The 16552-nt window shown below is 36.1% G+C and overlaps 1 protein-coding gene across 7 annotated transcripts; it reads left to right on the top strand.

The window, feature by feature from the left end:
• The first annotated feature begins 1054 nt into the window (after positions 1-1054).
• LOC140769208 (transcriptional corepressor LEUNIG-like) lies at positions 1055-16410 on the top strand. 7 transcript variants are annotated; one of them, XM_073109836.1, is made up of 18 exons: positions 1055-1301; positions 1937-2034; positions 2151-2260; positions 3385-3681; positions 3785-3873; positions 4431-4518; positions 4612-4699; positions 5030-5079; positions 11355-11666; positions 12107-12175; positions 13249-13494; positions 13649-13766; positions 13891-14000; positions 14368-14517; positions 14780-14935; positions 15109-15225; positions 15483-15689; positions 15938-16410. In XM_073109836.1, exons 1-18 carry the CDS (start codon positions 1270-1272, stop codon positions 16079-16081), a joined length of 2481 nt encoding a protein of 826 aa, XP_072965937.1. In that variant the 5' UTR covers positions 1055-1269; the 3' UTR covers positions 16082-16410. The 7 variants fall into 7 exon arrangements, with proteins under 7 accessions (XP_072965937.1, XP_072965936.1, XP_072965933.1 ...); XM_073109835.1 differs by having other exon boundaries at positions 12104-12175; XM_073109832.1 differs by having other exon boundaries at positions 11993-12175.
• Positions 16411-16552: the final 142 nt, after the last annotated feature.

The raw sequence follows: 16552 nt of genomic DNA, 5'->3' as shown, positions 1-16552 counted from the left end.
AGAAACCTCAATTCTGACAACCGAATTGACACTTCACAAAGACCACCAAATGACAAAAATTTGGACATTCTCAGACCTCATTGGCTCGACCCACTTATTCATTTAATAGCCTTTGTCCTACTCCTGGAGATCGTTTGCCTGTGCTGTGCATCAACTTGGGCTAGTGCTTTCTGATTGGAATGGACGGCTCTGCTTGATCCAAGCATTGTCCTCTACGCAACCGTCCGATGAATCTCCTGCGGTTGGATCTTCTACAGACAACTAAGATATAGCTAGTGATCAGACGATCATTAACTGCACCAAAAAAGCTGCTCAAAATTCTGCCCACGAACTTAAATGTCCATGATGGTATCTACAAAATGCTATCCTGATAGGCAAAAAGTAGGGAACTATGCCTGTTAATTTCCAGGAATTCCAGGGGCATATTTGGGCGACAACTCCTATGAATAAGTTCTTGGCTCCTCAAACGATGCATCTCAGCGATATTCTAATTCTCTTTCATCGTATAAAATAAATGTGCTATTAAATCCTTCGCTCGTGAATTATATACCATTTTCATGAACAATTTAATTTCAGAAAAGAAGGAGAGTGATATCGATCAAAATTTGTCCCTAGAGTTTATTAAATTACCATGTCAAAAAAAAAAAAAAAATATATATATATATATATATAGTTAGTTAGTTAGTTAGTTAGTTAGTTAGTAGATTAGATATAATGGCATATTTAACAGTAGTGAAGAAATGGTCGTGTCACTACGATATGTGCTGTCGTGTATCGGACTCACATGCTACGCACGCCCACTAAAAGATGTTCCAGTCTATTGGATGTCGTCGACCTTCCCGTCGTTCCAGACTCGATACTGTGACTGGAAGAGGAACTCTACAGGATGTGGGGGCCCATCTTCGCTTACATGTAGGGCCAGGGATTATATGGTCTTATTCATGATTCGAGAAAAGATGTGAGTTTCTTTCTCCAATGTGGTCAAGTGGGTTTAGAATTGAGATATTAAAGTTTTGTACCACCGGAAGATATTAGGCTGTCTTTCTCCAAGAGCGAAAAGATTTTTCTTCTTTCTTTTCTCTGTACTCGGTTCCCCTGTTCTTGCTCTAAAAACTGCTACTAGTTTAACGCCCAGAACGCTTCGATTCAGGAAGTAGGTATTCGAACACTTAGTTAGAGAATCTTTGTGGTATTAAGAGGAGGAGAGGAAGAGGAAGAGGAAGACGGAGGTCGTAAATTTAGTTGGGTTCTGTTGGATTCGGTGGAATCATGTCACAGAACAACTGGGAAGCTGACAAAATGTGAGCTTTTGCCTTGTCTTGATCGATATATCTCCTCGTTTCGTTTCCTTTGGATCGTAAAGTCTTTCTTTATTTTACTTTCTGTCTTCCTACTTTTAATTGGTTTTCTGAGTTCTATTTGATGCCAAAATACTGTTTTCTTTTGTTCTTGCTAGCTGCAATTTTTCTTTTGTCATTTGTGGTTCCGATTGTGAAATTGCTTTTTTTGTAGTTTGGTTTATTTTCCGAATTCTATCACTCTTTCCTTCTACTTGGTGCTTATCGATTTTATTCACTCGTCCTTTTTCTTCTCTATCTTTGGTGCACCTGTCGTCGTTAAGACATCTTTTTCCCCAATGATTCGTTCGTTTGTCTCTTTGTTGTAGCGACTAGCATGACATATTCTTGACGTAGACGATGTAACCAATGCTTATTTTTGGCTTCTTTGCCATCTATCTCTTTTGTGCAAGCATGTCGCCTTCATGTAATCATGTTAGTTAGCTGCAGTTTGCTCGTTTCTTGTTTCTTCTTTGTCCTCTTTAAGCTGGATACATTGACCATTTTTTTTGTGACTAGGAGAGGATGTGCGTTGGATGCTTTAAGTTGTTTTTTTTTTTTTATTATTAAGCTGATGTCTGTCTGATAAACGTGAACAGGTTGGATGTATATATTTATGATTATTTAGTGAAGAGAAATATGCAGGCCTCTGCAAAGGCATTTCAAGCTGAAGGAAAGGTTTCTCCAGATCCTGTTGGTTAGTAGAAACAGTGTTTTATTGAAGTTTGTGTTTCTGATACAATGCAGGGCACAGAGCTCTAAAATTTATAGCTTTAGCAATTCTTTCTCGTAGTAAATTATAATGGTTTGCAGCAATTGATGTCCCTGGCGGTTTTCTTTTCGAATGGTGGTCAGTCTTTTGGGATATATTTATCGCAAGAACGAACGAGAAGCACTCTGATGTTGCTGCGTCGTATATCGAGGCAAGAATCAGCTTCTCATCCACGATCTTCTTCGTTCTTCCTTAGCATGTCCTTGCATGTATTTGTGTAGTTACCAGAGCTTGTTTAGCATGTACAGTTGATTTGTGCTGCGTTTTAGCACTATCAAATATCAATCACATCTGGTGCAGCTCAAAAATAATAATCGTCTATTATTTGAGCTCTTTGGTAATTGCTAGTTGCATCTCCAGGAAGCTTTACCCAGATAGTCAGTTGAAATTGTAGAGTTCTCTGAAAAGTGGCTTCACGGAAGCTAGATGCCCACTTATTTCGCAGTCAATGGGTCATTTTACAATCCTATGCTAAGAAGATAGCATTAAGCTTTGCTCCTGGGTTTGCGTGCATTTTAGTGATATAAAACAACCATTTACTCCAAAAGCTTAAGTTGTTTGACTTTATGGATATTTAATGGGAGTAGACTGGTGAAGCCTGAGCTTAGAATCTCTTATGTAGAATGGCTGCTTCAAAAGCTTTTACATTTGGACAATAGTAAACTATTTGTTCACATTGTTAAATAACAATGGCATGTTATTCTGTACATTTGTGTAAACCCTTTCTTGTCTTCAAAATTCTGGGGTCTTCAGTTCATGAACTTAAAGTGCACTTGAACTTTTAAGGTAAGCCAAAAGTAAATTATAAGGTCATGCAGGAGTTCAGGAAATCTATTTCTTGTTAGTTCTACCTTGAAGGCTGTCTTGATGTTGAACCAGCCATGTAGGTTTTGAGGAGGGCCTCTTCCTGAATTTGTCCTGACCAGAAATTAAACATTGGTAGAAGTCCAGTGGGATGTGGAAGTGTGGTCATAAGCTGTTGTCCAGTGATTTAATGAAGCCTTAATTGCTTCTAGTTATGTTCTATAGGCAATCATATGTTTCATAAGAAAAAGCATGTGTGCTTATGATTTTGCATTAGTATTTGAATTTGATCTCAACTAAAAGGCAATCATGTGGAGCTAGACATTGTTGGCTAACAGTTAACTCAGGGTAACTGGGGATAATGTATTTACGAATTTTTGTTTGGATTCTATTTTGTTACTACTAGAATGTGCCAGATCCTTGAATTTGTGTTTCAAATTCACTTGCATAATTTGCTGGTGCTTGTTTCAGACTCAATTAATTAAAGCACGTGAACAGCAGCAGCAGCAACAGCAGCAACAACCTCAACTCCAGCAACAGCAACAGATTCAAATGCAACAACTTCTTTTACAAAGGCAGGCACAGCAGAAGCAGCAGCAGCAACAGCATGCAGCTAGTAGTAATCTAGTAAGTGGTACCCCAAATGGGTTGGATCCTGCTGATTCTCTAATGTGCCGGAACCCTGGAAATGCATTGGCAGCAAAGATGTATGAGGAGCGGCTGAAGTTGCCCTTTCAAAGAGATGCTTTGGATGAAGCATCTTTCAAGGTAATTGTCCATTCTAATGCCTATTTTCTGCATAAATTCTGGGTGCTTTGTGGTGAGCACTGTGAGATCATCATCATCTTAATACCACAATTTTCTGCTACAGAAACCCTTGGTTGAAAATGTCAGTCAATTGCTGGAGACCAGCCATGCTTCCAGGTTAAAGATGGCTTTAACTTCAGGCCAGCCTTCAGGGTAATTATTCTTTAAGTGCCTCACAATCTGGAAACATGAATGCTGAAAAGTATGACGTATAAGACTGTACAATATAGTTGGGGTCTGTCTGCTGCCATCATGCCATAGCCATGTATGTATAAACATGTGTGCAGATTGAAAAAGTTTAGGACCCCGTCTTTTGCCAGGTTGGTGGACTTCAGTTCCAATGTCCTACTCGATAAAGGCCTAAGAGTTGTGAAATTTTTAATTTAATTTAATAAAGCACTGCTAGGAATATAGTAAAATACGAGGAAAAAGATCCATATAGCCTGCCAGATTCTACTTCTTTACATGTCCATATCGTTATCTGATATCTTCAGCTGCACTACTGCAGTTATTATGAGCTAAATTATTAATTAATCATATAGAAAGGGAATTTTCATAGAATATGTCCTAAATATTTATTTATTGTATAACCTCTAGTTATATGGCTCACTTATGAGCTACATGGAACCCCACCCATTTGTGCTTTAATTTTCCAAAGTGTAGCTAGAATTTATTCAACTGCATTACTGATCATAGCTTTCCAATGCTAGGCAAGTTTTGCATGGTTCAGCTGGTGGTTTATCAAGCACCTTGCAGCAAGTTCAGAGTAGGAATCAACAAGTTCCTGGATCAACACAGGTTAGTTTGAACATTAACAATGCTAGCAATATCCATTCTCTTTTATCAGATAAGAGAATCCCTTCTGTTATTGATCAAGAAACAAACTTGTAGCAGGACATCAAAACAGAAGTGAGTCCAGTGTTAAATCCCAGATTTGCAGATTCTGATGGAGCATTGATCGGAAACCCAGGTTTTGCCAGTACATCTTTTATGCTTTATCCTGATTGACAGCTACATCAACTGCACTATCATATCCTGTTTGCATGTGCAATTTGTATAGACACCTCTTCTATGTAAACTACTTCTAAGATTCGTTCAGTTCCTTTAGACAAGATTTTATTGGCTAATCTTTCTTCTTTTTTCTGCCCTCGGTAGCTCATCTTCTATAACTTGCTTCTGATTTAGATTTGTTTCTGCTGTAGATAAATTGTTCCTTCTCATCTTACTTTCTACACTTTTCTCTTTTGAGGAATACTGCGTGCTTGAATACCTGAAATGCAATTGAGGACAGTAACTCTACTTGTGGCAGGAACAAATCAAGGTGGAAACAATTTGACTCTGAAAGGATGGCCCCTTACAGTAAGTTCTCCATTTAGTTAAAACATTTTGTATGTTGTTTTCTCTTTGTGACCTCTTACAGTTTTCCTAATTTTTCTTGGGTTAGTGCCAGTCAATCTTCACTTTTCATAGGTCATCCCTGAACTATTACCTCAAGCCGGATGATCTTAACTGTTTATTCTTATGTTTCAATGCACGATGACCATCAAACCTTTTGTGCTTTGTTTTTCAGTTGTCAACAAAGGCACTGCAGAGGGCAGAGAAAGAGCTCTCCCTTACATGGAGAAGAGAAATTGGTTAATTTTATCTTTTTTATATTGTGTTGTCGTGTTTATTGTTAGAAATATTAATATTTCTATAGTGTTATTTTAAAATAAATAATTTTATGAATAAATATTTTGATTAGACACCTTTTCATAATTATAACTATTTGTTAGTTATTTAACTACTTTTTAGTTATCTAACTACTTTCTAGTTATCTAACTACTTTTTAGTTATACAACTACCATAACTATTTTTTAGTTATATAACTACTCGCACCTTTTAGTTAGTGTCCTTTCATTTTCTATAAATAGAAGATGGTGCTGTTGTTTTGGATCATTCTACAGATCTAAGTGCTTGCTTTGTTATAATTAACTCTAGTTTAGATCAAGGTTCAATTTTGCGAGTTGTACCTTGATTCGTGACGGTCTTGTATTCTGAGAACAAATTGTCTTCGTAATTTCTAGTTGCAACAAGTGGACGGCAAATTTGTTCAAGAGATAGATTTATCTTCGCCTGTCCGTTGCAAGTGCTTAGCCATTTGATTTCATTAATCTCCACTTTTAATTTCCTCCTACAATTCTTGAACAAATTTTCTAACTAAGTGATTTCAAATGGCTGCTTCAAATGCTGCACTTTCATCTATGCTGCCGCATGACAAACTTGATCGCTTTGATGAAAATAACTATAAGCGATGGAAGGAGAAAATTGAGTTTGTCTTTACGGTGATGAAGACTCGTTATATAATAGAAAAGGAGTGTCCAGTCTTGACCGAGAAGTCTACTGCAGAAGAAAAGACCGAAAAGCAAAAATGGGATGAGGACAATATTTTATGCCGTGGTACTATTCTTGGGTCCCTTACTAACCATCTATTTGATATATACTCTCATATGAAGACCGTGAAAGAGATTTGGATAGCCTTGGAGAATAAGTACAAAACAGAAGATTCTGATAACAAAAGCTATCTTATCTCCAGTTACTTTGATTTTAAAATGGTTGACAATAAGCCTATTCTTTCTCAAGTCCATGATTTATAGCTTATTGTACAACAAATGCTTTCTGAAGGCATTTCTGTAGAGGAGAAACTTCAAGTTGTCGTTATCATCACCAAACTACCTCCAAGTTGGAAAGACTACCGCAAGTCTCTTAAGAGAAAGGGTGATAATTTCACTCTTGAGGCTCTTCAACGACAACTCAGAATTGAGGAAGAGTCAAGACTTCGAGATAATGCCGAGGAAACCGCAGAAATGACAAAAGTTGCCCATGTTGTTGAAATAGACAACAAGAAAGGGAAGAAATCCCGATTAGATAATCCTTCTAGTGAGAAGAAGAATGGCAACAAAAAGAATATAATATGTCATTACTGTAAGAAGAAGGGACACTACAAAAATGAGTGTCGCATTCTTAAGAAAAAGCAACAGCAATCCAACAAAGTTGAAGAAAATCTTATTGCTGTTATATCTAAGGCAAATTTGGTAGTATCTAAAACTGATTGGTGGGTGGATACAGGCGCGACTCGTCATATTTGTAGAGAGAGAAATCTTTTCAAGAAATATGAACTTGTAAATGACGATGTTTCGCTTTATATGGGTAACTCTTCCTCTACTAAAGTAATTGGAAAGGGTTCAGTGGAACTGAAGTTCACATCGGAAAAAACTCTTACTCTTCTTGATGTATACCATGCTCCCGAGATTCGAAAGAATCTAGTTTCAGGTGGTTTGCTTTCTAAGCATGGTTATAAGCTTGTGTTTGAATCGGACAAATTTGTACTAACTAAGAAAAGCTTATTTGTTGGCAAAGGATATGCCGAAGATTGTATGTTTAGACTAAATTTAATAAAGAATGATGCTTCTGTTTATTTTGTTTACTCTTTGTCTTTGTGGCATGCTAGATTAGGTCATGTGAATTTTGATTCAGTTAAAAGAATGGTTAAATTGGATTTACTTCCTTCAAATTTACAAAATGATAGAAGTAAATGTGAAACTTGTGTTAAAACCAAGTTAACTAGAAAACCATTTCATAGTGTAAATAGAGTTTCTACAACTCTACTTGAATTGATACACTCTGATGTTTGTGACTTGAATCATAAACTCACGAGACGTGGTAAAAGATATTTTATTACCTTTATTGATGATCTTTTTAAGTTTGCATATGTTTATTTATTAAGGACAAAAGATGAAGCACTTAGTAAGTTTAAATTATACAAATCTGAAATTGAGAATCTCCTTAGTGGTAAAATAAAAATGCTTAGAAGTGACAAGGGAGGTGAATATTTTAACAATGATTTTGATGCATTTTGTGAAAATAATGGTATAGTACATCAAAGAACTTCTCCATATATACCACAACAAAATGGTGTGGCTGAAAGGAAAAATAGAACTCTATTGGATATGGTTAATGCAATGCTTGACCATTCTTGTCTTCCGGACAATCTTTGGGGTGAAGCAATCCTAACGGCTGCACATATTCTTAATAGAATACCTTCTAAAAAGAATGTATCTCCTTATGAGTTATGGTTTAATCGAAAACCTAACTTAGGATATTTCAAATTGTGGGGGTGTCTAGCTTATGTTAGATTATCCAATCTGAAAAGATCGAAGTTGGGGCCAAGAACTTCAAAATGTGCTTTTATTGGTTATGCTTCTAATAGCAAAGCATATCGTTTTCTAGAGATAAATACAAATGTTGTGATTGAATCTAGGGATGCCGAATTCTTTGAGGATAAAACCTTTAAAGAATCTAAATCTTTAGAATTTGATTTTAATAATCAAGAAAAATCTCTAGATCATGATTCTTCTAAAAATTCTTTTAAAGATGTGGAAATTAGAAAATCTAAAAGAATTAGAAAAAAATTGAATTTTGGTCCAAATTTTGTGACTTACCTTGTGGAAGGGATTTCAAATTCTATTTTGAATGAATTTTGTTTTTGTCTTAATATGGAGAGTGATCCTTCTAGCTTTGATGAAGCAATGAAATCAAGAGATGCCATTTTTTGGAAAGAAGCTATCAATGATGAAATGGAGTCCATTTTGTCTAATAATACTTGGATTTTGGTAGACTTACCTTCAGGATCTAAACCTATTGGATGTAAATGGATATTTAAGCGAAAGCTTAAATCTGATGGATCTATTGATAAGTATAAGGCTAGATTGGTAGCCAAAGGGTTTAGACAATCTAAAGGCATTGATTATTTTGATACCTATGCCCCCGTGGCTAGGATATCTTCGATTAGAATATTGATTTCATTAGCGTCAATATATAACTTCAAAATTCATCAAATGGATGTGAAAACAACATTTTTGAATGGTTATTTGGATGAAGAAGTTTATATGGATCAACCAGAAGGTTTCATTTTACAAGGCCAAAAAAATAGAGTATGCAAATTGGTTAGATCATTATATGGTCTAAAACAAGCCCCTAGGCAATGGCATGAGAGATTTGACAATGTTTTGCTTTCTAATGGATTCCGGTCAAATGAGGCAGACAAATGCATCTATTATAAGATGATTGATAATGACATTGTGATCATATGCTTATATGTGGATGATATGCTTATTTTTAGCAAGAATGACTTATGTATTAATATGACTAAAAATTTTTTATCATCTCACTTTGATATGAAAGATTTGGGTATTGCAAATACTATTCTTGGTATGAAAATACACAGAATCGGAAATACTCTTGCATTGTTTGATAAAATTTCAAGAGTTCCTTATAATCCAAACTTGAAGCTTGATATTGATAAAAATCGATGTGTATCACAACTTGAATACTCAAGGGCTATTGGAAGTCTGATGTATGCAATGTATTGCACACGTCCAGATATTGCTTTTGTCATAGGCAAATTGAGTCGATACACTAGTTATCCTAATTTTGAACATTAGAAAGCAATATCCATTGTATTAGGATATTTGGAAGGAACTAAATCGTTTGTACTATACTACAGAGGAAATCCATCTGTTATTGAAAGGTATAGTGATGCAAACTGGAACTGTGTAAATGATGGATCTAAATCTACGAGTGGGTGGATTTTCACTCTTAGTGGTGCTGCTATTTCTTGGGGATCCAAGAAACAGACTTGTATAACTCATTCTACTATGAAGTCTGAGTTAGTGGCTTTGGGAGCAGCAGGCAAAGAGGCTGAGTGGTTAAAAGATATTTTAATTGATTTGCCAATATGGTCAAATCCTATGCCTCCTATTTCAATACATTGTGATAGTCAAGTCACTTTGTCACGGGTATATAGCAAATCATATAATGGAAAGTCGAGACATATACGTCTTAGACATAATTCTGTGAGACGGCTATTAGAAGATGAAGTAATCACCGTGGATTACATTCGATCGTGCACAAATTTAGCGGATCCTTTGACTAAAGGTCTTAACAAGGATCTAATTAGAAAAACATCTTGTGAGATGGGTCTTAGACCAGTAGAATAATATCACCAAAAGATGGCAACCCTACCTAAACCATGGATTTCCATGCTCTAGGTTCAAAGGGAGAAACAAATCCGGAGGGTGATGATATAGCACGCTATTTGGACCTACTCAGAAATTATTTGGTAAGTGCTATGTTCCTATAATGAACATGTGAGGTTGAGTTAAACTCTTAATGAATTTGTATAATAAGTGTACTTAATCTACAGGAGCACCTAGAAGAACTCTACCTATGTGAGTGCGAAGTCAAGCCGCTTATGTCGGAGTTTGGTCAACTCCTAGCTCACTCATGAAGTCGGGATCTGCGTATGGCCATTAATGCGCGGCTGGGAAGAACATTGAGATTCTGGTAAAGATATGTGTGAATTCTCCGGTTGTATTGTAAAGTTTGTTAATTCAAAGACTTTATGTCTATTAACATCCTGATACAACTTTGAGAATTTTACACTACATGAAAATTCAAACCATACGGTATTTTCACTTATGTATTAATATCTTTGTGTAACAGCAAGCATATTTGAAATCAAAGTTATTGTTATTTATTTTAAAATAAGTGGGGGATTGTTAGAAATATTAATATTTCTAGTGTTATTTTAAAATAAATAATTTTGTGAATAAATATTTTGATTAGACACCTTTTCATAATTATAACTATTTGTTAGTTATTTAACTACCATAACTACTTTTTAGTTATCTAACTACTTTTTAGTTATCTAACTACTTTTTAGTTATACAACTACCATAACTATTTTTTAGTTATATAACTACTCGCACCTTTTAGTTAGTGTCCTTTCATTTTCTATAAATAGAAGATGGTGCTGTTGTTTTGGATCATTCTACAGATCTAAGTGCTTGCTTTATTACAATTAACTCTAGTTCAGATCAAGGTTCAATTTTGCGAGTTGCACCTTGATTCGTGACGGTCTTGTATTCCGAGAACAAATTGCCTTCGTAATTTCTAGTCGCAACAAATGGACGGCAAATTTGTTTAAGAGATAGATTTATCTTCGCCTGTCCGTTGCAAGTGCTTAGCCATTTGATTTCATTAATCTCCACTTTTAATTTCCTCCTACATTTATTGTAACAATTTTCCAATCATGACCATCTAGCTTTAACAATTACTGGAATTAAACAGTTTGTCAGTTCCATCTGGTCAAGCTGCTGGGAGATTTATTACCCTTCTAAACTGTCTTTTGCCTTGCTCTCCATCATATAATATTAGCATTCTTCTGAATTTGATGTGGATACCCATTTTTCCCTCCAAAAAGAAAAAGAAAATCCAATCATGACTGTGACCCATGATGGAAATAACATTGTTTTAAGAGATTTTCTTATTGGGCTGAATATTATTAAGTCAAGAACTACATGCTGAAGTGACAGTTAATGGCAATTATTTTGCCATTATTTTCAAATTCTTTTGGTTAGTAGCTTTTCATTAAATTATTATGATTAATGACTAGTGTCACTAGTCTAAGTTGCATTTTTTTATCTCTACATGGTAATGAGTTCATTTTTAATTAACTACACTGTTTGTCAAAGTGGTGCATGTAGTTTGTTTTTTCATACAGTAATCAGATTAATTACTCTGACACTCTTCAGGGTTTAGATCAGCTTCGATCAGGAATTCTACAACAGCAGAAGTCATTTCCACAGGCCCCCCAACCTCTGCACCAACTTCAGTTTCTTAGTCCACGACAACAACTGCTGCTTCAGGCACAACATAATCTAACATTCGCATCTCCAGGAGAGATTGATGGAAAAAGGCTTAGAATGTTTCTCAACAACAGAAATTTAGCTCTTGCAAAAGATGGCCACCCAAATCCTGTCAGTGAGATTATTCCTAATATTGGGCCTCCAATGCAAAATGTTTGTTCAGCCTCGCCACATACAGATACAGATATGTTGATTAAGGTGTGTTTCTCATCTAGGAAAGAATCTATGACATGCACTGTATGGTGATAGATGCCTTTTACAATGACTTGTTGAACTGTGCCAGTTGATTTATCTATTCATAAACCACCAGCTACCAATTAATGAATTAATCTTGCCACCATCACATAAATTTGTTCTTGATTGATCAAGATGCCATACAGTATGCCTTCAAATTTTAACCCGGTGCTTTTTTTCTTGACCTGTTTCAATGCCAACATCTGTATTCACGTGCTAATTGATGTTTTTCTTAAAAAAAAATTCTTGATATGTTTTGTGTTTCTTATTTATTGGTTTACTTATAGTAGACAATAGCTCAGTTGCAACAGCAGCAACAAAGCAGCACTCAGAAACACCAGCTCGAGCAACACATAATACCAAGTCAGCAATCACTAAATTCACATCAACATCTTATTCAGCAGGAAAAAATGGGTGCTGGTTGTGTAACAGTCGATGGAAACATGTCAAACTCTTTCCAGGGAGATGATCAGGTTCCTATTCTAGCTTGTTGTGTATTCATTGTTTTCATTATGTTTATGCCATAATATTTGTTTTGGAAATATTCTTTGTGCTTCATGGATTTTGGTTAATTAATTATACGTTGAAAATTTAGGCAACATGGATCTCATTCTGATATTTCCTAATTTAGCGATTACCATTTTTGAGAAATCAAGTGGAGAAAAAAAGCCTATTTCTTCTCAATATTTTAATCATATGCAGAATCTAATAATGTTAAGCCAGATTATGAAAACATTTCTACTTCAAGATTCTTTCAAAATAATAATCAATCATTATTATTATCCTGGACGAGGCTTGCTATTTGTTCAAACCACTAACAAACTAATTCAACTAGAATACCAGATATCATTGCTCCACTCTTTGAGTGAATTATGACTATATGTTGCTTCCCCTTCTCTCAGTTGCCGTCACCACTCAGATGTCACTCGTAATTTCCTTCACTTTTTTCGCTTCTTTGTTCTTGTTATCCTGTCTCCACTTCAACCTTCAAACAAGTTTTCTTTTACTACTTCTTCCCACTTGCCATTTAAGCCTCAAAGCTGCCATACTTCTGCGTTAATTTTCTTCCATGTACCCCTCTTGAGTACTCCATGGACACTCAGATGAGCTGACCTCTAACCCACCAAACCTAGGCTCATCTATACTTCAATTGCATACTTTGAACAGTTTCAACCTTCTGATGGTTTGTTAGACTCTTACATCATGCTTGGATTTGAAGTTTCTTTTAGGAATTTGAATCAGATCGTCCCCAACAACAACATAATCCATGCATTTATCTGCCTCTAAGGGGAATTCTACATTTTTGTAGTCCAATCTTTATATTACTGAAACAATTATGATTACTTTTACTATCATGACCATATATTATAGAGTACTTACCTTTTTTCTCAACATAACTTTGCGGTTCTAGTAACTATCTCAGAGACTTATCCCATCCAATCCATGTTTCACAATTTTTGGGTGATAGATGACATTTTCCTTTGAAATCCTTGGCCTGGTTTTCCTTTCCATAGAATCTGACTGCAACTTTCCAGTGAACTTCCAGGCTTCAAAAATTCGAAGTGCACGCAAGCGAAAACAACCTGTTTCATCATCCGGTCCAGCAAATAGTTCAGGGACTGCAACCACTGCTGGTCCTTCTCTCAGCTCAGCACCCTCGACACCTTCCACACATACTCCAGGGGATATGATGTCAATGCCATCAATCCAACACAATACTAGCATATCTAAGCCTTTGGTTTTGTTTGGTTCTGATGGCACCGGAACTCTAAAATCAACCTCTAACCAATTGGTAAATACTAAATATGCCAATTGAAATGTCCATGTGCTTTGGTTAATCATAACAAAGTAGTTCTGAATTCTGATATAACAATGCAAGACAATCTGCTGCATGAATCGGTATGAGCACTTTCAGCCACTGAGATGATTAAAAAATTGAGCTGCAGGTTGACATGGATCGCTTTGTGGAGGACGGTTCCCTTGATGGTAACGTGGACTCATTCTTATCTCATGATGATGCAGATCCAAGAGATACTGTTGGTCACTGTATGGATGTCAGTAAAGGTGTGTCTCAATCTTGTTAGTTTAGTGCATAAAGGTATACTTATGCTTTATTGTAGATACAGAAAAGTTGAAGCTCATCCAGCTTTTCTTTATCTGGAGTGATATCTGTTATTTTTATCATCAGGATTCACATTTACTGAGATTGGATCTGCGCGTGCAAGTACAAGTAAAGTAATATGTTGCCATTTCTCATCAGATGGAAAGTTATTTGCTAGTGGTGGCCATGATAAGAAGGTAACTGAATTGTATATTAAAGAACTTTGCTAATTATGATATTGGAGGTGTAACAGATGCAAAAGATTTGACATACATCCAACTCACTTTCAAATGTATTAGACAATATCAGTCACAAACATGTCAGTCAGCTGGTCTAAAATCCACTTTTCAGTCTCTTGGCTTTCTTGCTTTCATTTTTGCTCATATAAAGTTGTAAATTATGGAATCAATCTTTTAGGCCTGCCCTATCTTTTCTTAAGAAAAACACAAAATTGAATTTCACAAGATGAGAATTTGTAGAGAGAAAGAAATGGCTTTACAGTCCTGTTTTACCTTCTCTAATTGGATTTGATATGTGCATCTATCTGATGTTGTGGCAATGCAGGCAGTCTTGTGGTATACTGATACTTTAAAACCAAAATCTACGTTAGAAGAACATTCTTTGCTGATTACTGATGTTCGATTTAGCCCAGGCATACCACGTCTGGCTACATCATCTTTCGACAGAACTGTGAGGGTCTGGGATGCTGACAATGTAAGTTTTCTCTTTCCATGCTTTGCTTATCTGTTTCCATGATATGTAGTGTTTCTCCATCTTTATACTGTTCATGTACTATGTTGGTTTTAGTTACTCTCATGATACTTTCCTTTGTGTAACCCTTCACGGCACAATTTGCATGTGCAACTAATTAGATGCAAACAATAAATTAACTGATCCTTCGACTTTTCCTGTACAAGGGTTCCTATAGTAAGGACATCTCCCTTTTGATTCTCTAATAGTTTATGCTAATTTGCAGCCAGGCTATTCACTTCGCACTTTTACTGGGCATTCTGCATCTGTAATGTCCTTAGACTTTCATCCGAAAAATGAGGATCTTATCTGCTCCTGTGATGGTGACGGCGAAATACGCTATTGGAGCATCAATAATGGTAGCTGTGTTAGAGTTTTCAAGGTCTGTTAAGCGTTTCTTTTTCTTTTTTCTCTGGTCATCTGTTGTTGACGGTTGGCTCTCTTTCACGAACAATACTATTTTCTAACATATACCCTACAAGCTCTTGTTCTCATGAAATCTTTCATTTGGATTTCTCTTCTAGTCATCTGATTACATTGAACTGTTTTTCTTAGGGACCAACAACCCAAATGAGATTTCAACCCCATCTAGGCAGATATCTTGCAGCAGCAGCAGAGAATATTGTATCTATACTGGATGTTGAGACACAAGCATGTGTACAATCATTGCAGGTTAATTTTTGACTTCCCCTTTTATTTGATTGGAATTGTACCTTTGCATGCATTAGTCAGAAGTTTCTACTTTCTAGGCACTTTTTATTCTTCGGATCATTATTATGGTATTGATTGACAAGTTTAATCATGAACAACTGTTCACTAGTGATATTTAGAAATTTATTCCTTAGTCCATTTATCTCGCATAGCTTTTTCATCATCGATACTTGTATTCGGTAATAACTGGTAACCTGTATATATATCTGGAACTGCAGGGTCACACAAAGCACGTAGATTCAGTTTGTTGGGATCTCTCTGGCAAATATGTTGCTTCTGTTAGCGAAGACTCAGTGAGGGTATGGTCCCTCGGTTCAGGAAATGAAGGGGACTGCATACATGAACTTAGCTGTAATGGAAATAAGTTCCATTCATGTGTTTTCCACCCGACCTATCCATCTTTGTTGGTAATCGGCTGTTACCAGGTATGTTGTCTATGTGTAGCTTCTAATGTCACTTAAAATTTCCTTGTTTGCTATTCGTTCTGCTTCTAACCTTTCCTACTATGTCTTCTTTACTTGCTAAAATATGAAATCTGTGGACTCAAATGTATGTCATGATATGCCCATGCAAGATCTATTACAGATCCATGTGTTTGCAAGTGTTTCAACTTCAATGATATATTATCACAGTTACTCACTAGTATATATTATATCCATGGGATTTCGTGCAGTCTCTTGAGCTGTGGGACATGTCAGAGAACAAGACCATGACTCTCCCTGCACACGACGGACTGATCGCAGCCTTGGCAGTGTCAAATGTCAACGGCCTGGTGGCTTCTGCAAGTCATGATAAGTATGTCAAACTTTGGAAGTGAACCGTTACTCCCATCTGCTGCTGCCCTTCTTCCTGGAAACCTTATGGCTGTCAAGTGAGCCAAAGGTTGCTAGGCCTTTCCAGGCTACTCTCGTCGATTCTTTACATACTAATGATGTTGAGCGCGGTTGGCAATTGCGTTATGTTTTGCCTTTACTGCGGCTGTTTTTCGGGCCTGAGGAGTATAATTTTGTGAGAACAGCACGAGGGTTTTGCATTTGCTCAGATTTTGTATAGATGTTAATGAACTAATGGAGTATATTATTATATGTATAAACTAAGCTGTATCAATTCTCTTCAGCATTGAAATGGTTGTATCATCAGATATACAGGCTTATAAGGTAATTAGTATTCATTAAATTCAACGGACAACATGGGAAGTCGAACTCCATCTGGGACTAACCGCCAAGGGATGAATAAATAGTTCAATCTATCAAAAACGAAACAAAAAGAAAAAAAAAAAAGGTTTGGC

The sequence above is a fragment of the Typha angustifolia genome, chromosome 10, assembly GCF_048772165.1.
Source record: "Typha angustifolia cultivar Huaian chromosome 10, ASM4877216v1, whole genome shotgun sequence".
In the NCBI taxonomy this organism is placed as follows: domain Eukaryota; kingdom Viridiplantae; phylum Streptophyta; class Magnoliopsida; order Poales; family Typhaceae; genus Typha; species Typha angustifolia.
The sequence above is the reverse complement of the archived record's forward strand: the minus strand, read 5'-3'. Positions and strand labels throughout refer to the sequence as shown.